Source organism: Corvus hawaiiensis, chromosome 15 (assembly GCF_020740725.1).
Source record: "Corvus hawaiiensis isolate bCorHaw1 chromosome 15, bCorHaw1.pri.cur, whole genome shotgun sequence".
Classification (NCBI taxonomy): Eukaryota; Metazoa; Chordata; class Aves; order Passeriformes; family Corvidae; genus Corvus; species Corvus hawaiiensis.
This window is the reverse complement of record NC_063227.1, coordinates 17,210,397-17,233,702: the sequence shown is the minus strand read 5'-3', so window position 1 is coordinate 17,233,702 and position 23,306 is coordinate 17,210,397. Positions and strand designations below refer to the sequence as shown.

The window sequence follows — 23,306 nt, the reverse complement described above, 5'->3', positions numbered from 1 at the left end:
GTGTTACTGTAAGAGACCTAAGCCTGATCCCCTGTGACTTCTTCTCTGTGCTACTTCTCTGGTTTGTGGTAAAGAATGTTAACAAGACAAATCTACAAAACTAAATTAGTCTTCAATTTATCTTGTGGAACATCCATTCTCTCAAAAAAACCCCCAAAATCCAAAAAAAGAAAAAACAAAACCAAATTTCTATAAAGAATGATAAAAAATCCTCACTCCCAGTTGTTGATATAACATAAAATTAAGACATAAAGTAAGATCAATAACTCATTTCCTTATGCATTCCAGAGAACAGCAGCATAATCAAGGAGTATAAACAGTGCCAAGTCATTTTAGGTAAGCAATGTGTTTACAGGAGGACTGTTAAATAGCTTCTAAACAATATTTTTTTTTAATGCTAACTTATTTCTTTACAGAGGATAAAGCTTAGAGTGACAAAACCTGCCTGGAACAACTTGTCCACAGAGCTCAGAGTCATTAGGAGGCAGATGTACACACATACAGTCCCCCAAAGCAGTTTTCACTGTCAGGACCTGAGGCAATACGGACACCACCAGGTGAAGCCCAAGCCCCAAAGACATTCTTTGACCAAGGACAGTCACTTCCCACACATACAGAATAAAATAATCCTATACTTGTGGATAGGGTGGGTGTCAACAGCATTTTCTAGATAAGAGAAACAGCTTTACACAGGAAAGGTTTGATGTGCTGACATGTGCCAGATGACTGTAGGTAGTTTAGTACCAAATTGATATTTTTTAGAGTAATCCTTGGTACATTAAAACTAACTGCAATCACAGCAGCAGCCACATAAGAATGTGCAAGGAGTTGGATTTTGCCTTATAGGCCAAAGACTAGCTCAGACAGAAAAACAAGAGGGATGAAACTACTGTAAAGTACAAAATATTCCCTGAATTTACACATCCACCAGCACATCTGTACCTGCCCACCTCAGAAGAGGGGTCAGGGATCCCTCTGCATGGTCATTAACATCCATGAGTGACAAAGTGAGGTTTGGACACCTGACTAGAACCATCACTACCCTCTAGAACATAATCTTCACTTTTCAACCACAGAATGCAAAAAAAGCCCCAACCAACCTTTTCATTTAACATCATTCCATTCAAATCCTAGATTAAAATGTATCCAATATCAAAATCTGATATCACAAAACTGTAAACTTTATTGGCATATCTTTTTCTCAAGACCAAACACTCTGAGGAAATGATCAAGTTTATTGAGTGTCCTCTTTCCTCTCTTTTTATATATTATAAAAGTGGAAGAATTGTATAACTGTGACATTTCAAATAAACAGCATCTATGGACTAAGTTCATTCAAACCTATGCACTTTTGACACTTAACTCTTAGACCAGTCCCTCTGCAACTTCTAGAAAACTCAGTGTTACCACCATCTCTACAAAACTAAAATAAAGGTAGTACAGGTCACTGTCAACAGAAGTCTTGCTTAAAAAGTGTATTCACTTCATAATACAATCCAGCATCTAAACTCGAAGTTTTTCTTTGAAAACAAGAAACCAGAATAAGTTCAGCTGTAAAGGTAATACCCAAATAAATTTTAAAAAGTGGACTTAAAGCACAGGCAACAAGCTATTTAGTGGATTGCTTCAGATGACCTTCTTGGCATTCCCCAGACTGGAATGATAAAGTAATTCTAGACTGCACTGAAAAATGTTTTGTAAGATACGAAATGAGTCACTCTCCACAGGCACACAGAACAGGAGCACTGGTCCTCCTCCCCTCTTTACCTGTTCTGCACCATGCTCATGGCCATCCAGTCCGAAGGGTAAACGTTCTTCCCAATGAGATCTTTGAACATTATGAACGTTTCCATCAAGAAGTCCTGGAACAACAAAATGTGGTCAGGCTGGGGCTGTGTAATGCACACTTTGAAGTTTCTGTGTGATTAATGAGCCAAGATGGGGAGTTCCACTTTGCTCAGTGAAGTCAAGAGAAGAATTCCTGGTGTTATCAGTAAACCTGAGACTGGAGCCAAAGTCCTGTAGAACAGCAGTCTCAGATTCCAAATGGAAGCTAAAAGCCATTACACTGAAGTCATTATGCAGGGCTCTCAGGAAAATATAAGGCATAAATGAATGGAAGGAAAAAGTTGTAGTACTTTGGAGTAAAATTGGGGGGTTTTTTGTGAATTAGGAGAGCAGTTTCACTATGCATAAAGAATGAATAGATTTGAAAAATACAGGATTTTTATTTTAGTCCATTTACTCCACATTTACAATTTTATTTATGGCACCACTCTGGCTTTAAGAAAGGAAGGAAAGGGATCAGTTCTTGACAAGTGCAGATATTGCCTCCATGGACTAACTACAGATGGTGCAATCCAAACCTTTGCCACTGCCCTGACTTACCTGAGAGCTACACAAGGAGTGTAAAAGGACAGACATAGGACTATGGAAACCTTCTGGCTACAGTGTACCTGAACTACCATTAAATTATGGCAGAAACAACTGCAATAAAAGGATGCACTACAGGAATAGGGCATTTATTGCATTTAGCCTACAATGTTACCAGCACCAGGAGTAGACTCAATAGTGAAAACGAAAGTGGAAACGGATGACTGTGTGTGAAGGGGGGGGGGAATTTTCAACTAGTTGAGGATAAGTTTTGCTGTTGTTTTGTTGTGGATTTATTCTTTTTCTTTTCTGTATCCTCAATAGAGTACTGCACAAAGATCCCATTACTTATTCTGGATTGTTACATCACCACCTCAGTGCCAGGATCAACAGAGACATTTGTGCCTTTCCAAATTTCTGATTACAGTGTTGTCCAGCGGCACAACTAGAAGAGGGAGGCCGTGCAACAATACAGAGACAAAAAATGTACAGCAATAGAATTCATTCTAGGAAGAATCAGACAAGAAACACCCCAAAAATTGTCTGATTTTTCACAGGAAATCAAATACTTAAAACTATCAATTCCATGATCACTTAGTACTCACCACTAGTTCTGAACTTGTCTGGAAAGTTTCAATGTACACTGAATAATGCTGGTCGTTCATCTGGTTTAGGATCGCTGTCATGCACGCCACAAAATGACTCTGAAAGCAAACCAGACAGAATCAACACCTGTGGATTACTTAAGGTATTGGATTGTACTCTTTCTAAAGTTGAAGTATGCCAAATGTCGGAAAAATCCCTTTATGCATGTAGAAATAAATAATAGTCAAGCTTTTGCAAGCCCAGATGAAAGAAACAAACTAAGAACTGCAAAAGGATTATTCCAAAGCTGCCTTGGCAAGGGACAGGCTCTTGTAAGAAAGCTGCATCATTAATGAGATACCACATGGAAAACACATTGTGACAAGAAAACTTGTACAAAGTACAACTGGATATCGCCTTAAGACTCCTAAAAGGCATGTGATGTTCCCCATGATTCTTCCATTAGGAATTCATAGGAAGAAAATATAGAATCAAATATCAAAGAAAATATAGAATCAAAATTTTCTAATTTCTAATAATTCTATTATTCACAGGAAGAAATAGTGCAATAAATGCTATTTTTTACATTCTGCAGGTGTTTAACCAGCTATTACAGGACTCCTGAACTTCTATAGAACCTTATGACCTTCATATCTCAAAACTTCTTTCAAACTTCCTCAAAAGGAAGTATTTAGTCTTTCTTAATTCTCAAGTCTAAATGCTGAAAGATATGACATGATTTCCAGTTCTAAGTTTTCACTCTAAGTTACTGGAAGTCACAAAGACGCTTCTTTCCCAAGTACTAATAGTGAGTTTAATGATTTGCAGTTTTCCTTTAATACTGTAAAGCTCCCAACTTACTGATTCCTTTTCATGTGCTGATGCTTTAATTCTCGTTTTAAAATCGAGCCTGCTTCCAACGCTTCGCTTTATTTTAACAACAAAATCGATGAGCGTGCAAAATCCTTTTCTAGATTTCCTTGGATCTTTTCACTGTCCTGGCTCAGAACCGGCCCCGGCGCTGCTCAGGCTCTCGGTGTCCCTCGGGCTCGCTTTGTCCCGCTGCTAATCAGAGCCAGAGGCACACGAGCTTTCCCAGCTGGGCTGCTCTGTCGCACCCGACCATTTTGTCCCCATTCCAGCGGAGGGAGCCGTGCCTGTCTCGGCTGCTGCCTGTGCCCACTAGAGGTCTTGTTCTTCCCTCCACGAGCCGCTGCTCGCTTCGCGCTGCCGGGGCTTTATTTATTTATTCCTACGTGAGCAGACCCAGCGCACTTCTTGCATACAAACAGTGAAATTACAACCTGAAGGACATACCGTAGCTTCTGTCGGAGTAACCTTAGTGCTAGTGAGAGCCTTGCCTACTTTTTAAGGCTAAGAAGACTCATTTTCTGCAGGTAAAGCAAAAGCTTTCAGGTAAGAAATCGTGTGTTCTCGGGTACTGATGCTCTTCTAAAAGAAATGCTGGGTTTCCTGCAGTAGTACTTCACTTTTACAGTTCTGGAGCAGACAAATCTTTGCTGTGGTGTTAAATGCATCGCTGAAAGGAATAATGAATTGCAAAGGATTCAGTGCTGAAATTGTGTGGGGGTTTTCTTCTCGTGTTTTGATTTTGAAAAAAGATTACTGACAGAAGTTAGAGAATTGACACAAAAAGCAGCTCGTATTTTTAGTAGTTAAGCATTCACCACTAAATGCCTCTCTAGATTCAAGTTAAATAATCACTGCTTGAAATAAGCAGCATTTCTTCACAAGCATTGAATAGATGTATTATGATGCTTAAGGGCATAAAGACTTTAAGAAGGTTATTTCTTTTGTTAAAACCAACTTCAAAAAATGTGTCTAGCTATGCCTGTGATTATGGTACAGCACAAATGCCTCAGTGACTGTGTATGGTGATTTTAAAATTAACAGATGACATGCATTGAAAAGAGCCATAAGCAAAGATCATATCTTGCTGGCCAGGACCTTGCACCAAACCTGTCAAATTCACATCAGTTGGACTGAATGATAATAAAATAGGTGACAGTAAAGATGGTTTGCTACAAAAACTTCCTCCATCCTTTCCATGTAACTGTAAAGCAGGGAAATACAAATACTGTTTGATCTTTAATCATTTTCTTGCCAGCAATCTCAACTATCAGAAATCATATGCTAGCATCTTTATAGGTTTAAAGCTTGCCCCTCCCTCCTAATCCCCAAATGGCAGCAATAAATATTCGCTTCTCAGAGGCAGCCTCGGATCTCTGAAGCGCCCCTGCACCCCCAGCACTGCCATTCTCACTGGCAGAACTTAGGGATAACACAGGGCTCTACAGAGCTGTGATCAAACCTGCAAAGATCTCTCTGTATCCACTGAAATTCTCCTCTGGGGTTTAAGTGCCTCTTACTGGAATGTGAAAGAGCATGAACTGCCTGTGAACACAGCAAGTTCTGCACAAGAACCAGCTCTTACACCGGGACACAGCCTGAGTGTTCATGGGATGGGCAGAAGAAATTCAGAATCACACAATAGTCTATTAAAAAACTTATTGCATTGTCAAACACTGTCCGTAGGAATTGAATAGTATAAAAGAGGTTGTGGCAGACAAGGTGAAGTTCAGGTAGAATCCTAGGGAGTCATTTTAGCTGTGCTTAGGTTTGTTCGGATTTAGCCTGTGAATTTCAGCAGAAAACATTGATTAGAACTAGGTCAAATGTATAAAAAATAAATGTATCAAAGTAAACACTTGACTGCTGAGACAATATGAACAGAAAGAACCCCAGAAACAGCTCTGCACAACTATGAAGAGATCTAATAAAACATTTCCCAACTTCAATACAATAATTTCCTTATAAATGTAAAAGAACCCATAATAGATACAGCACTGAACTCAGTTTTTTTAATTATCCAGTTTTCTGAAAGACTTGAAAAAAATGTGTAAAGAAATTAGGAAATTGATACTGTGAATGCTGTACTGCTGTCAGGAGCAGGAACACGAGTAAATAGGCAGTCAAATGAAAATAAAACAGAGGAGAAAATATGGAGGAAATATTCAAATTCTCTGTCCACTTAACCCCCCGCATAATTAATACCATATTTAAATGAACTAAAGTGCTGGCTTTAGTATAAACACTGTAAAGTAGTGGGTAAGGTAAAAGAAATGTTGTTTTGCTTGAGTATATACAAAGCACATCAAAAGGAATGGCAGACTTATTCTGTAACACAAACAGGGCTTCCTAAGGTCAGGCAGGAAGATGTGGAATCTCTTGCACTGCTGAGAAAGTGCAGATTAGCTGTGGATGGAAAAGAAACAGCTGAGGAACATCAGGATCATATGAGTGAGATGACAAACTTCAACACCTAGCAACTAAACCCCAGCACACTTTATAATAGCAGATGGTGACAGGTTGCCGTAGTAACTTCAAATAGAGCAGCAGCACAAGGATGAGGCAAATGCACTGAAAAAACAAGAGAAATAACATGGAATGAAGCTACATTCTGACCTAATCTAGTAGAAGTGTTTCAGTGGCTGCAGGGTAGGCAATCCCCATGCAGATGTACTTTTGGAAGGACTCAGGAGGATATTTATTTAATGTAGGCACTTAAGTAGCATTTGCCCTCATTAATAGAGCACTTTACCGACACAGAGCCTGACTGTAAACACAGAACCACATGGACATGCTCATTTTGCTTACGCTCACACGTGGAGTGAGGTAAAGGGACTCTGCACCATCCTCACAACTTGTGATCCCACACTCACTGATGATGGTTTATGCTTTCTGTACTGGGCAAAGAAACTTATTCAAACAATCCAACATTTTTGTGGTATTTGCAGCAATCATAGATGAGATTTAATTCTGAACTCCCTTTTCGGATAAGCCAGAAGTTTCAAAATGCATTGCATGTTAGAAACAGTAATTGTAGAAATGACACACATAAAGAGTGTGACCAAGAATTTCTACGGGCCAAAGAGTTCTCTCTGTTTTGGTTGGGGTTTTCTTTGTTCAGAAATAAGTACAAACATCTTTCTGGAGGAAAAGTGATAAATATGTCATCTTGAGTGTAATTAAAGAAAAACGAACCAACTATTTTAATCAAGTGTTAAACATCATCAATATTTATGTTGTACCACAGGCCTTTTATTGAGAAGGTCTCCAAAAATACCATCTTCTCAGAACAATTGAGTCATCACAGCTGTCCCGTGTCATGAGCTAAAGAGCAACGCCATTACAACTATGGAAGGTGTTCAGTGATGCAACAAAGAACCACAGTAGCTTGAAGCCACAGTTCCTCAGAAAACCCCATTAAACCTTGAGAACTATGGCATATGTAGAAGTTGAAACAAACATCTTGATCATATTATGCAAATACTAAACAATACCAGTCTGTAAGGAAAAATAAGCAGAATTTCAAGCGAATTGCTAATGCAGTAGTTCTGTTTCTCTCCAGAAATAGATGTCCCTGCCAATGCATGTGCAGTCCTAAAATGTACTGTTTCTAGCTGGAAAGGCACGAATACATAAACATTAGGACAGGCTGCTATGCAACAACCTCGAGTATTCATTACATGTGAAATGGGGAATAGCTCCCAATCCATACAGACGTGGAGCTTGCCAATGAGCACATTGTACTAATAATTCATTTACAGTAACATTCATCTACTCTTAGTGGGTTTGGGTTTTTAATTTTCCATTTATACATTCATATAGTTCATTGGTTCTGTCTCCTTGTGTTTTATAGCTGACTGAACAGGTCCTGCTTCCGCATCTCACTGACAGCCTTGGATTTCTGACTGAAAACATGCTGGGCTGTTTTAGCTTGTTCTACCATTTTCCTTACATTCACAAAGTTTAGCTAAAAGGATGTACAACTGTGAAAGCAGAAGACTACCAGGTAGAATAATACAGAACAATTTTGTAGCACAATGGGAGAGTAACAGCAGATTTTAAGATATGTTACAAGTTAGACAAACAAAACAATTTCAGTATTATTTCATTTAAGACTTTTCCATACATAGATAAAAGCAATAAAATAATGGTTCATGGTAGGACATAAAAGTAGCTTGGATTTTCATGGAATATGTCCATTGCCATTTACCTTTTTTTAGAGGGGTGGATTTTTAACTTTGTACTGATTTTCCAGCAATATTCCAAAAAAGAAGATTTTTCATTCTCTACAATGTTTTTGCTGCTGCTGGGTTTTGTTTTTTGGCTGGTTTTGTGCTATAAATCCACTCCAGAATTTCTGCTACTGTCTCTGGTTGATATGAATGCTCCACTGTAATAGATTTAACTTCTGCTTAAGTCTGTGTTCAAACACAGTTGTGTAATTTACTACTTTTCCTGTAATACTAACTTTGTGTTCATCTCCAAGGCATATTTGCAAACAAATTATGGATAACATTAATCAGTGAGGTCAGAGGAAGTGAGATGAGCTCAGCTGGTCACAGCATGGTGCTAATAGTGCCCAGGTTGTGGGTTTAATACCTATATGGGCCATTCACTAAAGAGTTGAACTCAATGACCCCTGTGAATCCCTTCCAATCCAGAATATGGATGTGACTTGGAACTGGTGCTGTGACTTGGAACAAGAAATCATTGCTTGGAAACAGAACTAACTTGTTCAAGGCACATTTATCAAAAAACACAATGATCTGTTTCACCTACTCACTTAAGCACTGCTGTCACACTTCCGACCTCAGCTCTGCTCTAACAGATGAAATCTTCCATCCTTGCCTTCAGGGATCTGTGCAGCTTCTTCCCTCCTCCTCTGCAAGCCACTGATTGCCTCCCATCATCACTTCAGCTACTTTCCAGCCTGGTCCCGCAGGCCAGAAGGAACTCCCTGCCCTGGTACATGAGATGTCCACTGAGAACCCCCAGTATCCCAAGGCTGTCAGGCTGCTCATTTCCCTAATTTCTTATTCCAACTGCTGTTGCACTGCCCTGATGCCACTAAACCAGATGGGCAGCCAAGCAGGCAGAGCAGGTCTGGTCCTGCCAAGGGTCCTGGTGCACTCATTCCCACGTTAGAGGTGGTGCAATCAGTATTCCACAGAAACAGTGGGGCTACACACAAAGTACAGGCAAAGAGTAAGATTAAAAATACCATCCATGGTTTATTAACTGTAACAAGAGATTGGCCAATCTCTTCATTTAAAAGGACTGGAAACCAACTTGGGAACTTGCAGAAAGTGATAGAGGGGCTGGGGGAAGAGTTCCCTGCCCAGAGGTGCAATACTTAACAGCAGGAATCAACCCAGCCAGGATTGCAACAGGAGACTGCAGAGAACAGAGCAGCTGCAAGGGAGAGCAACCCTGAGGTCAGAAAGAGCAGAACTGAGCAGTCCAAGCTCTTCAAAGTGCAGTAACATCTTTTATTGCTAAGCCATGTATTTTAAATTTATACAATGTGAAGACAAATGTCTTGGATGATGATTCACTTCCTTAAAACTAAACAGAGCCACCTCCTGTATTCCCAGAACTAAATCACTCTATTTGATTTTGGTCTTTTTCAGCTGCGCTTACTGAAGACAGAAAAATTAAATTAAATTTCAATGACTTGATCAGAGATGAGATTAATTCAATATATTTGTGAATGGCTAAAACAAAGCTTTGTCACAATAGTTCTGCTTAAAACTGTTGAAAGTCATATCACTCCAGAAACTTCCCTCTTACTTTTAAATTGATTTTATAAAGAAAATAGGGCCTAATAAAAATAATTTTTCAACAACTCATATCCATTACACTAACCAGTCTACCCACTGTGTTTATCTAGGATTGATTAATAACAAGTAGCAACTGTTAGAACAGTTTTAATTTGTATCTGAAATATTTTTCGTATTGAAATTATATCCAGTAGGGGCTTTTATTAAATTTTTAATTGTTATGTAACAGTGGGCTCCACTTTTAAGCTTGAAAAATGTCTTAGAGTCTGGTTAGCAGAGTAACTGGCTAAAACCAAAATTCATAGCAAAACTCCAAATCTTTCTAAAACAGAGAGCTTTTCACATTGAATTTTGGGTAAATTGTTTAACAGAAAGCATAGGGAATTCTCAGTGAAAGAAAACCCCGTGGTAACACATGTCTAAAGACAAAAGGATAAAACTCCAAAAATTACAGAATGTCCTGTCAATGGGTATTCCACAACCTACAGCCAACTGTGCATCCTCCTCAGGTGCGGGTCTCTTTGAGGAATGTCACTTGTGTCCCAGTTGATTTAATTTCAATTATAATGTAACAGAAACAGAGAATCTTTATACTCTGATAATATACAGATAGAAATTTCCCAAATAGCATTGTCTGCATCAATTATTTGTGCATATGCTAATCTGTCTTTCTTAGGGAGGTTCTAACACATTTTCCCTGGGCTCTGGCCAAATAAGGAATCTTCCTTTAATAACCTAGCACCAGCCTGAGAGCTGGATTTATTATATACTTACAATAAAAGTAGAATGAAAATGAGGGTTGAAATTTCTTTGAATAACTAAATAAGGAATTAGTTTAGCTCTTGGTTTTTCTTCCATTTTTTTAAATGAGAAAAAGAAAAACCAGTCAAAAGCATGTGAAAGGTGAAGAATTTCAGACTGCCCTGCCTTAGGCTCCATCAGGGTGTGACTGTCCCTTGGCTGCTCAATCACTGCAATCCAGGAGCCTCCAAATCCTAAACCCACAACGGGACGAGACAGAACTCCTGTTCCTGGCTGTTTGGAAAACACACCAGGATGGTAAAAGGAGGCACCTCTGCTCCCCTGGCATTAAATCCCACTGTCAACAAATTATGTCCTTATTCTGAAATTAAAACTTGCTCCCCAAAAAACCCCAAGCATAAACCCTCCTCAGAAAAATGGGTGAGTATTGATGTAACAGCACTGTGTTACAACAGGTCTTCCCAAACACAAACTGGGCTTCAAACAGTTTTCAACAACTTTGCAAACGTGATTATCAAAATACTTCGTGGTGCCACATCATCTGACCATCTGAACTCCTTCTGAGGGTGATGACTATGTGCCGAAAAGACACTTCTTTGTGTTGCTTTACTGCCAAAATATTCAAGGCTATTTACAGAGATTTATTTCTCCTCATCACTAAAATTCAAATAGATTGTCTTGCTAAGAAGCCAGGGTGCCAACACCTTCTCCTGGACAAAGCAAACAGAAATAATGAGTGTAGATACATGTTAGGGAATTGCAATCCTAGCAGGAAACAAACAAATGCAGAATCACACCCTTATAAAAGCAAACTTGATCAATGAGAGTGCCAGAGAAATCTTATTTGTTATGCCTCTGATATTTAGTTTGCATCTCCTGAACAGTCTTATAGTCTCTTATTTTTATGATTAGTCACTGCAATACAGAGTGTGTGGGAGCATCAGTACATATCTAACAACACACAGAGAAAAGAGGTTATGATTAGAACCATTACAACCTACACCTCCACTGTATTTTCTATATTAGTGCCATCGGGTTTAACAGCAGTTCCAGGTCTGTACTACTGAAGCTGCTCATAAAAGCTGATTAGATCGTGGTCTGTAGATTCGCCCTTGTTACAGTTCACTGACACCAAAGGACCTGTTGTGATGCAGGTAATTTTCTGTCTTTTTAGTTCTGTAAAGCTGAAGCACAGAACAAGCATTTGGTAGATGCTGTACCATCACACAGTCAAAAGAACTTCCAAGATATTTGAAGGGATATCTTATATCTTGATACCATTATGATTTGTTCTACAAACAAATTCTTTTCCCATAGTTAACATAAATCCATTGAGCTGAATGTTGCATTACAGCTTCCTAGTCCTGGATCTTGCTCCTGGTCAGACTCTCCAAACTGCGGCTGCAACATTATAATATTAAGGCAAGAGTCTGGGAAGCTAGAGGGACTGGAATCAAATTTTCCATTTAGATTATGATCAGTTTTTAAAGTATGTTTATTAAGAAGGAAAAAAAAAGTAACTTGTTCTGCTCAGTTTTTGTTTTAAAGGAAGCTGCTAATCTTTTGTATCTTAAAACAAGGTTTCCTAGCCTGCAGAGCTCTGTGTCAGGAATCCAGTAATGTAGAATATTTTTTTCTTAAATATTTCTCTTAAAAGCAAAATGTCTTTCTGACAGAATTTCTTATATTTAGGAAATATGAAAATAAAGCATTTACTACTAGACCAAGGCCATTTGTCTTTTTTTAAATGGCACTATAGTCACATAAGGTAAAAGTGTCTTTTATTTGATCTCTTCTTGGTACAAGGTCTTGACCTCCAAGACTGTGAAATACAACAAACATTAAAATATTTTAATAACATTTAGCAAATAATTCCAAATCATATGTGTGTGTACATATATATATATATATATACAACCAAATAAGAGGAGAAATAATATTGTTCATAGGTTGATGCTGAATGAATAAGGCAGTCGAGAAGGAGGAAATTTGAAATACAGGAGCAGCAGTGGAGTTCCCTTACCCCTTCCAGATTATCATAAAAGTCTAACTGCCTGTGCTGCAATTAGAGAGTTCCAGGACATTAAGTCGGCCCTAGCAGTTTGTACAGCTCAAGGCACAGATGCTCTGGAAGAACAGAGCATTCAAGCATGAAAACAGGAAACCAGTAATGTAGTCCCAGGCATCTGGGAGAGGACAGAAAAAGAACTTGCACTCTGCTGAACTGAAGAACACTGTCCAGGATTTCACAGCAGTGTGTGGGGAACGAGTTCTTTGGTGGCAAAGAAACTGGAGAATATCAGTGTGCAGGATGTGGGCAGTGGGCTGGCAGAGTGGTTTGGGCTGGCCACTGAAAGCAGCTGGAAAACCCCAAATGTAGCCCTTGTCCAAATGATTTCCCTGCTGCTGGCTCCAAGTCCTGCATCAGGGGTGTCCCCATAGGTTTGGGCACACCAGTGTTTCCAGACAAGCCAAAGGGGGAAACAGCCTGATGTGCAAACCTGTGGAATATCCTGGGGATATTCAAAGGGTTTGAAAATAAGCCTTGTTAGGCTGCTAAGAGAAATCTAAGTTATTGCAACAGAAATAGCTCTGAGAATACTGTGATTTTCTCAAAGTTCATCAGTTCAAAACAAGTGACACCAGGATTACAAACATCTCTATCAATGTATGAAACTTACTCTTTTAAGAAAAGGAAAGGATGTTCCCGCTGAACTAGGTCGATTCCTGTTATACAAGGATACACATGCCCTCAGGCTGCCAGTTAGACATTCCTGCCTCATAACTCTTTTTCTGGACTTGGGGGAAAAACAAAGCAATCTTGACAGATTACACATGGCAACATTTCTGTGGATTCTATCAATGTTTTTCAAGGTTTTGTTTTGTTTTTAATTTTACAAGACAAATAAACCAACCAAGCAATAAAAACCTGAAACACACACCTAATTTTATGCAGCTAACATACTGTATGATAACTCTAACCCAAGCCTCTCTACAGCTTCTGGGTTGCCTGCCTTGCTCAGCTTCATGGCAAGGTACTCATTTGGTTTCTTGTTTAACTTTTTCTGAAAAACATTGGAAAAACTCCATGTTCAGTCACGTCTGAAGTGAGACACAACCACGCCCAAGTTCTTCATGTTTTACCTGCCTTCTTAATAACACAGGAATACATTTCAGTATTTTGCTTGAATCACACTGCTACTAACCCAAGTTGAACCTGAAGCTATTCCCAAGGAGACCTTTTGCAATGAAATTATTCTCTAAAATAAAAAACACTACAATTTTCTGAAAATAACCTCATTGCAGGGCCATTAAGGCAACATATGAAATAATGAAGGAAGGAAGTAACTTCTATAAAATTGCTGATATTTCACTAACAGGCCCCAGGAGATCATCCCAGGGATACAAAAAGGAAGAAAGGTCATCTTTTTTCCTGAGACAGGGCAGGCGATATTCCATATTATGTAACCACTTCAGAGATTGCTCTTTTCTTCTCCAACTAGAGATGATACAATCATGTAAAATACTCAATTACTTGGGCCATTCCTCATTCTTATGCTTAGAAGAGGATGGGAAAGCACAGGGAAAGTGCATTTAAGGCAATATGCATCTGCTTATGCAATTAACTTGCATATTATTTTCTAAGGACTTCACATATTTCAAAACATACAAGGAATTGAAGTTTCTATTAATTCATACAGAATGCTGCATGTCTTCTATCTCCTGTCTTCTTTGAAATTAATTGCCCTCACTTGTGGAAAAATAATTTGAGCAGACAAAAATTTCTTGAAGATACTTATTTCCATGCAGCCTTTTAGTTAGGCTTATTGCAGTTCCCAAATTCAACTTCTGGACTTCTCCAAACTGCCAGCCTCAGTAAAGACTGAATAACAAAAACCCCAGTGCTGAGTGACAAGCAGGTGCCACACAACTCAGGACACTGCAGATTTATTAGACATATCATCAATTATTGACTTCTCTGACGATCTAAATATAACTTTGTAAGCTAAAAAAATTTGAATTTATACAAGATATAAAATCAGTTATGAGGTAGAGATATTAAGAAATACCTGAAATGGGAAAAGGCAAGGAAACAACCAGGCTTTTGTTTTGCCCTTGGCATCACTGGGACAAGAGCTTTTGTTGCCCAGAGAAGGTGTTCATTTCTCCAGCAAGGTTCAGAGCCCTTGGAGTGTCCAGAGATGTTCATCTTTCCTTTAGTGACCATCAGTAGGTCATCAAAGGGTCACCTCCCTCCCTCTCTGGTGTTGTCTTAGAAACTCAGCAAGGTGAAGCATCACCTTTCCCAAGAGGAGAGTGAAATGTTTATCTACACTTTTGTGATTTATTGCTTTAAACCACGATTGCACCTTTGCTCTTTGGACGTGTTCCAGGGCAGACCAGACACTAGATCCATCTGATTCTAAATGTGCCCAGCAGGAGATAAATATATCTATGTGACACTTCAGTGTGTTACCAGATCACTCTCTCTCCCCATCTCAGCACATGGTAAAGTATCATCACCTCACTTTTTCTGCCATGGGATTGAATTCCTCTCAAATATCATAATTATTATCTCATTATGCACTATTTCCTCCTCCTAAGACACCACAGTTGCACAGAATTTCCTTCATCCTCTGTTTCTATAGGCAGTTATGCACTGTGCCAAAGACCCCCAGCTACTGAATCTCAGCCCTTAACTTGGGAGCATTGTGGCATCTCCAACAGTAACCTCAAACTGCAGAGTCTCAGTTTCTCTACATTGAGAATTTATATATTTAAGAAATTATTTACATTAATATTTCTTTAATATTAAGAAATAACAAACATTATTAAGATTAAGAGCTGAATATAGAGAAACAATTAATTACAAGGTTGAGAGAAAAACATTAAATCCATCCTGCTAGTTCTGATGATTTCTTAACACATCACCCTAAGCCCTTCAGGCATCAAGGACATTTGAGTTCCAGACAAGTGGACAGTCCTTTGGTAACTCACACCGTTTCCAACTTCATGAGAAGCTAAACAAGCTTTGTGTAAAGAAGAAACATACATTTTCTTTTAAGTACCAGGAAAAAAAGTTGCTTAGCATTTTTTTGAAGTCTCCATATTCCTACATTTCTCAGTACCTGTTAGTACTGAGATGATTTTGGCTTTCATAATCTGTCCCAAGCCAGCAGTAACCACCAAAAAAAAAAGTAAAAATAAAAGGATATTATTTGAATAAAGTGTGAAGAACAAATTAGCCAGTTGTTTGTCTTACCCAGTGGGACAAGTTTTGACTGAGTTTTTATTCTATTGCTTTGAAGAAAAACCAGTATCTAGCCATAAATATTTTAATAATATAAAATAATGCTACACATGGTAATAATGCTGTAACTTAGAATGGGTGTCTCTGTCAAAGCATGAGCTGCAGAGAAACTTTCATTTTCCTGGTGCTCCTTACATGGGGAGTGGAGCTAAGCTTGGAGAGCGATTGTAAGGCTATATTATTTTTCAGGCTATAAATAATTAACTAAGTGGGAATCTTTCAAATCCTCTCCTCACAAAAAGCAAGGCTTTTCAAAAGCAACTTCTCTCTACCTTTAGAAAAGGTAATAGTCAGGAAATAATGATGCTACAGTTCATTTTTAAAGGCATCTGCCCTGCATAATAATAATCTGTGCACCTCACAAACAACATTAAACTACAGACTGTTTAAATATACAGGACAGAAGTGCTGTATAAAATGAAAGAATAAAATCACAGAGAATTATGGATAAGTTGGTGAAGCAGACTTAAAACACAACTTTAAAAACTACCTTTACAATGCTCATAAAAGAGAATAAACCTGCTGCCTTTCTCATGGATTTAGAGAGAAGTATTGCACAGCAGACCAGACACAAGTGAAACATACCTGTGTTGTCCCTTCCTGTTATTCATTTGCAGCATGAAGCTGCTGAGTTGTTAAATAGACAGTCATGACACTAAGAGTTGTGTTCTTACCCAAATACTTGTCTTATAAATCTGAATTTTAGATTTCCTTAATGCCTTCACTATTGATGATATAAAACAGAACTAAAATTTGCAACTGCAAAGTCAGAAGAAGAGAACAAACATGTGCAAAGATTTCTTATTGTGCAATTCTCATCTATTTAATTGTAACCCCTCAAAATACTCGTCACTGACCTCTCCAACATCAGCAGGCTGCTGTATTTTGATGTGAAATTACTTATAGCAGAGACTCAAGACAAACAGAGGTTTCTCTTTTGGTCTACTCCTCACCAGTCCCCCTCCAGAATGGATAATTCTGGCTCCTGACAGGTTAAGGATAGAACGAAACAGAACTCACACAGAACTTGACACAAGTTGAACTACCAACAGGTTAAGGATAGAATGAAACAGAACTCACACAGAACTTGACACAAGTTGAACTACCAACAGGTTAAGGATAGAATGAAACAGAACTCACACAGAACTTCACACAAGTTGAACTACCAACCTTATCACAGCTCCATTTTGTAAACATTCAAAGAGGAGATGTGTCAAAGCATCAGACTGACTGAGCAGACTACCCTGCACAGTGATAAAGCCTGAGAAAAGCTTCCTCTGACGCTGAAAACAGCCATGGTCATGACTGATCAGAGATTTTCTCAGGGGAGTCCCCAGCTCGTTGTATCCCAGCCTCCATTTCCCCTCCACCTGTAGCTTTTTGTGCCAGAAGCTGAGAGCTTGTGGGAAGTGTCAGTCTCTGCAGACACCCTGCCAAAGCCAATAATAAGCACACTTCCAGTCTCTCCTGCAGTTACTGTCAGCCAGTTGGTGGTACCCCAGTCTGAGCAGCCGTAGTTCAATTCCCCCACACCAACAATGTTTTTCAAAACTGGCATCCAGGAAGAGGCACAGCCAGGTATATTCAGCTGAGTACACAAAATACATCTCTGGAGGACAAAATACCCAGTTACTCGCATTCCTGATGTCATTCACTGCTCTGGTGGAATACAGGTAAAAAAGCCTCGAGATGCAATTTTAAATTCCAGCCCTGTTACCACGATGAGAACTGGCACAATATTCCCACCCAGGTTCCAGTGCTTCCATAGGAAACAGAAGCCATGGGACAATGTATTTCAGCAAGAGCTTGGCGTGGTTTCTTCTCTCACTGCTTCCCCATATACCCAGGTTTGTGAGACAAGTGAGAGTAACAGTTGACTCCTTACATTTTTTGAATACTCCCACATACTACAGTGGCAAAAAAAGTTATGGAGATCCTGAAGAATCATAACTGAACACACAGTGCTTACAAGGCATTACACACAGCTGCAGCACAGCAGACTGCTAAATACTTTTGGACTCAGCTTTGCCATGTCATTCTTGATCTGAAGTGTAAATTAATTGGAAAAAACCCCCAGAAACCAACTGAAAGCTAAGGGGCTGCAGCAAGTACACTCAGAACTTGTTTTTTAGAATTAAATAAATACTGTAATGATGGAAACAACCCAAGTGTTGAAGTCACAGTGAGCACTTTATACTGGTTCTAAATGGTTTTTCCTGTAACAGTGTCTCAACAGGAGAAAGGTACTGGGCAGTGACAACCTGTCACATAGGAACCATGGAAATGCAGCATTTAAGTTTGCTACTTGAGAAAAAATATTAAGTTTTGCTGTTTTAACAAGCATAGCCAATATAATTGACAACCAAAGAGAAAGTTCAAAAGGTCATTTTTATGAACTAATCTGTCTCTAACCAAATGCTGTGGCCTCCAAAGCAGCACAAGGTGTAAACCTGCCTATGCATGGGTTACCTATAGATCTACATGTAGGTCTGTTAACATTTTATTAAGCCTGAATATAAACCTGCAATAATCTAAAGTGTAAAATGTGTGCATACTTTGATAAAAACATCATGTACTTAGCAATATTTTTTCAACTGGTAAGACTTATACAAGGAAGAGCACTGAAATTTTGTGCTATGAACCAGTATTTGGACACTTTCCAGCTCACCAGCCTGTCATGTTGGATAACTTCCCTCTCCCTGTAGGCATTCAAGCAGTTCTTCAAGAGAAAATTCTCAGTTTTAAGTACACTCATCTTTGCAAACTAACACTGAAAAAAAATCCAACTTGTGTCTGTATATAAATATGTGACTGAAATCCTTCCCTCTTAAGTGAATAAAAAGTTGTATCTTACCTCCTGACACTAAACCTTGCAGGAACAATTTCCAGTGTATGCTCCAGAGGAAATACTGAGATAAAAATGTTTTCTAATCCATGAAGCGTTTTTTTGTTTTTCTGAGAGAGCAAATGGAATGTATCATCTCTTCAAAGGAAAAGAACTTTTATTTTTATTTAAGTAGAATAAAGGAATTTCAAGTACCATAGTTCTGAAAGTTATTTCAGAGATAAGATCATCATGGTTTTATCTCCTAGTGCATCTTCAGCACTTCATGTGGAATGGCATTGCATCATCTCCATCAAATTATAGGCAAACCACACTCAATTTTCATCCCTAAAACTTGCTTAGCTAAGTCCATTTTCTGCTGCACTAAATATCACAGCATCTTCTCTACCCAGTCTCACCAACCTGAAGTAATTTTCAAATCTTGCTGTAAAATTAACCAGAGACAAAATCCTATAATCTCTTCCATCACTGAAATGTTCCCTTTCTGAGGACAGAAGCTTCCATCCTACCCTGTATTCCTTATCTGTGTTAGATCCTCTTCTCCAGTCACCTTGATCCCACCTGGAGGTGGCTTACAAAACCCACCAGCAGGATTTGTAAAAAAGTTCTTGCCTTCTTCAGTCCTTTTTTTCTCAGGTGCTCAACCAATGTTCCTTCAGCATTACCAAACCACTGCTGTGGGGGAAAACAGAGCACATAGAGGAACATCCAGAGAACTCCTCTGTGGCTGTGCACACCAACAGAAACAGATATTCTGTGTACTGCCCAATTAGAGTAAGAAATAGAATAATATTACACAAGACAAGCTGTGCACTGGAGAAAACTCCAGGTACAAAACTGTGTTCTGCAAATTATTCCATCTCTTATAATAAACACATTTACTTTCATAAATAGCTTTGAGCTTTATTCTGTGGGACCCAAAGTAATAAGACTTCTTGTTGTGATCAACAACAGGCCCCTGTACACAGAGGCCATTTAAAAATCTCTCTCAGCAGTTTCATCCTTCCTGTTCCCTGCCAGCTTTTCCTGTGTATCACAATAAGCTGCAAATTTGCACTTCTGGGGGTCTGTTTCTACTTTATAGGCTCTGCATCTGTCACCCATTTTCATTTGAAAATATTCCCTTCAGAGGCCTCCTTGCATGCAGTTCCTCTGTAACTCTGAGCACATTTCCATCCATTTCCCTCTGCAAGAAAGAAGGACAGGAAAAAGAGGCAATTTTCAGCATCATCCAATTGCAATAGTTTCAAATCCATCTCTAGCTCTCCGTGCTAGCTGGTGATGTATGTTTCACTGCAGTCTCCAGGGATTTCAGAAGCATATCTAAACTTATCCTCAACATCTCTCATTATTTTGAGGAAAGAAACCCAACATGACTTTTATGCAAAGAAGAGCTGTGACTAAACTAAGCAGCTTGGCCAACAGCTATTGCCAAAGTTTCTGATAGAGACAGAAAATGAAGTGGAAGAAAAGCAACATCCAAACCAAAGCACTTAAAGCCTTAATTCAGACTTTTAACTAAAAAAAGGCACATTACAGATGTTAATTTTTCATTTTGAAAGGCAGGAGTGAACCTGCATAGAAGGAGAGCTCTGCAGTGGCCAGGCTGTTTGCAACCACTGACAAGCACACAGTTCACAACAGCCCCCACATGCAGCCTCTGATCCCAGCAATAGCTTAGGAATCCTGGAAAGATTTGCAACACGAAGGGAAAGTGAGAGTCACACAAATTTCTTAGAAACTGATGATCTCCCACCTAGGAAACAGCTTATTATCAAACAAAAACCATAATTAAATACAGCAAGCTGCCTCTCTAAACTGAAAATGTCCATCAAATGTGCATCATAGAAAATCTGTGTTATACAGGGTAAACCACAAATCAGACATGACAGAAAACTGCTGAGTCTGAATGCATTATCCTACAGTTCTTACAGCTGTCACCAATCACAGGATCAGAACAGTTTGTTTTGGAAGGGACCTTAAAGATCAACTTGTTCCAACCCTCTTCCATAGAGTGAATTGGGAAATTTAAAGTGTGGATGCTCAAAAGTAGAAGGCAAGTTACACTAATCATCTTCCTCTTGCAAGCCCCCACAAAATACTTTTACCTAATTCCTTTATTTACTGAAGGGAGTCTGCCCCAATTTTTTTTCAATAAATATTGGCTTTAAAACATGCTTAAAAAAAACCCAAAATACCACAAATTCATATCACACTTTCACTATAAGGAAAAACACGTATTTTTTGAGCAAGTTAGTCAAATGGAAAATTAAGGTATCCTGCTGCAGCTGAAAGAGTTTGAAAATGATGTCAAGTATGTAACTTTTGCCACAAACTGCAGAACCCCCCTAGAAGCACCACTCACACATCTGCTCTCTTCCAAAATCCCAATTGTCCATTGCTCCATGGTTTTTCACTCCATGCAGTTCCCTGTAAACTCCATTTATCCTTACCAGCTGCACTTCTCTACCCATAGCTTCAGTCATTGAACTGAAATAGGAACCAAAAAACTATGTTTGACTCTTGAAGAAATTGAGAAGGCAGAGGCAGGAAAGATAGAAGAATATTTATATAAAAAAATACCTATGTCTTGTTGTTAAATTTCCTCTGCCTGGCAGTCTAACTAAGCTGTAGGTGCATTTCAGAGAACTCAAACCCACAATCCCCAGGTTGGACACCAGTTCCATTGCTGTTTGAGGGGGCAGGCTTTGCTCCCGACTGTTTTCTAGAGGGTTCACTTTCTACACCCTGGGATACAAATTACACTGGAGCAAGGATAAGTTTACACTGAAGAGTAACTACCACCACTAAGAATTGTGTGAGCAAAGCACGCAGAGACCTTCAAAGTCAAGACTTTCTTTAATAGTACCAGCCAAGCCTAAAAGAAAAAAAACCACAAAAACATCAGTCAGATCCACATACCCAGAACACTGAGAAGAGAAGCAAGGAATGTGCACCACTTGAAAACAACATGAACTACCCAGCACCTCACAGGGCACTTATCCAACAGGGGATGGAGAGACTGCAACAAACCCATGGGGGGTTCATTGAGCAAAGCAGCCACAGCACAAGGCATTGCCTTGGGACTGTGGGCAGCTGCCCAGGGAAGGGATGTGGAGGAAGAGGCTGGAGAGCTGGATGCAAGGTCATGGAGCCATGGAACATCAAAGCCCAGTAAATTTCTTCTACTAAAACTGTTATTATTACTACAAGACATAAATTTAAAATTGACTTAATCTTCTGTTTTATGAGTGAAATAAGTTAAATTAATAAATTGAAAGCATTTCTATGAAATGGATCTTTAGGATTTTTCCTACTTCAATGTGAAATAATGAGCAAAACAAGAACTTTAAATTGCTGTGTCAGGAAAGAGTGAAGAATTAGATGCTGGGCAAGGGAAAATGTTATTTAAACTTAGTAATTGGCAATGTTGCACTGATACGTTAACTCAAGCACAGACACCTATAACTCATTGAAATTCACTAGTCTGGGTTTTCAATCCAAATATTTGAACATTCCTAGCTATATATTTTTTTTCTTTCAGCTTGATTTAGTATAAACAGCACCAAAATGTTCATTGCAATTCATAGTAAACCCAGAGTACTGGATGCCAAGGTAGCTAAAAATCAACAGAGTTAAAATAGCAATTTTCAAATTCAGATTGCAGGAATGTAGCTCAAATGCCTCTACAGCCAAAGGAGAGAGCTCTCACAAAACGCTTAAGGGCTTTTTACTTTTATTTAAAACACAAAGGATTAGCTTTCTAAAGCTTCTTTCAGAATTTAATTGGGCAAGTGTAACTTTTAAAGTAGTCCATCTGCCTGGAGCACAGCAGCTGTGATGGGGAGAATGCTACTGCAATATTTGGATAAATTCTCAAACAAAACTGTAAAAAGTCTCTGGTAATTAGTGGATGATATGAGAACTCAGAACTTGGCACTGGAATGTTGTTTGCAGAAACTGTTGGACTTGTTTATTGTGATACTTGTTTCCATTGCACAATCAGTGCACAGATTTCCATAACTTCATGCCTACCACAAAAGTAAAATTTGGTATTAATGCACATGTTTATTTCCTCAATATCTTATGTGACATTTCTCTCTCAGTGAAATCATCCAACACTCATTTTCTTCTAGAACTTTATAATAGAGTAATATCACATTATTACTTTGTTTAAATTATATTACAGTGCCTAAATGTTACATGATGCTACACAACACTTTGCTATGTTCTTTAAAAAGATCTCTCCCACTGCACCCATCTCATCAATTCTTGTAAATTAAATACAGTAAAATCTGTGCAATGCTTAAATAAAAGGTTCTGAGCTAATGGAAGTAGTAAGGCTAATGAGATGACCAGTGAATTAACAGGGAACAGGGTTAATAGTAAGTTACCACTATGCTGGGAATTTAGTTGCATTCTTGTATTCAAATCTGAACACTAAAATTAACAAGTAAAAAAAAAAAAAACAAAAACAAAAAAACAAACAAACAACCCCTCAACTTGCCTCTGAATTAAGAACTCACATTTGTATTGTTCAGTTTTGGATATTTCATCCATTACAGGATTTAATGGCCATTTTCAAATCTGACTTAAGTTTAAAGATCTGCATTTGGGACCAGATTCAGGCCTATGATATTTTGTATCTGTTGTATATAAATATATATATCCATTTCTTGAGTATTGTACTTCATACAAAAAGGACTTTAGGCACTTCAAAATTCTAAAGCATTTTTCAGCTTCTATGCAATTGTCTCATTGCCAAAGTCACAGAACCAGT

The 23,306-nt window shown here is 38.6% G+C and overlaps 2 protein-coding genes across 2 annotated transcripts in view; one reads left to right on the top strand and one right to left on the bottom strand.

Moving 5' to 3' along the window:
• DOCK2 (dedicator of cytokinesis 2) overlaps positions 1-23,306 on the bottom strand; it is a 157,431-nt gene that overhangs the window by 55,757 nt on the left and 78,368 nt on the right. The window contains exons 28-29 of the mRNA XM_048319744.1: positions 2,979-3,077; positions 1,768-1,862 (exon numbers count right to left, since the gene is read on the bottom strand). Of these exons, the coding sequence (XP_048175701.1) occupies positions 1,768-1,862; positions 2,979-3,077 (194 nt within the window). The remainder of the gene's footprint in view (positions 1-1,767; positions 1,863-2,978; positions 3,078-23,306) is intronic.
• Positions 3,989-23,306, top strand: part of INSYN2B (inhibitory synaptic factor family member 2B) — a 31,844-nt gene continuing 12,526 nt past the window's right edge. Inside the window, exon 1 of the mRNA XM_048319745.1 lies at positions 3,989-4,374. The gene's annotated coding sequence lies outside the window, so the exon portion shown is untranslated. The remainder of the gene's footprint in view (positions 4,375-23,306) is intronic.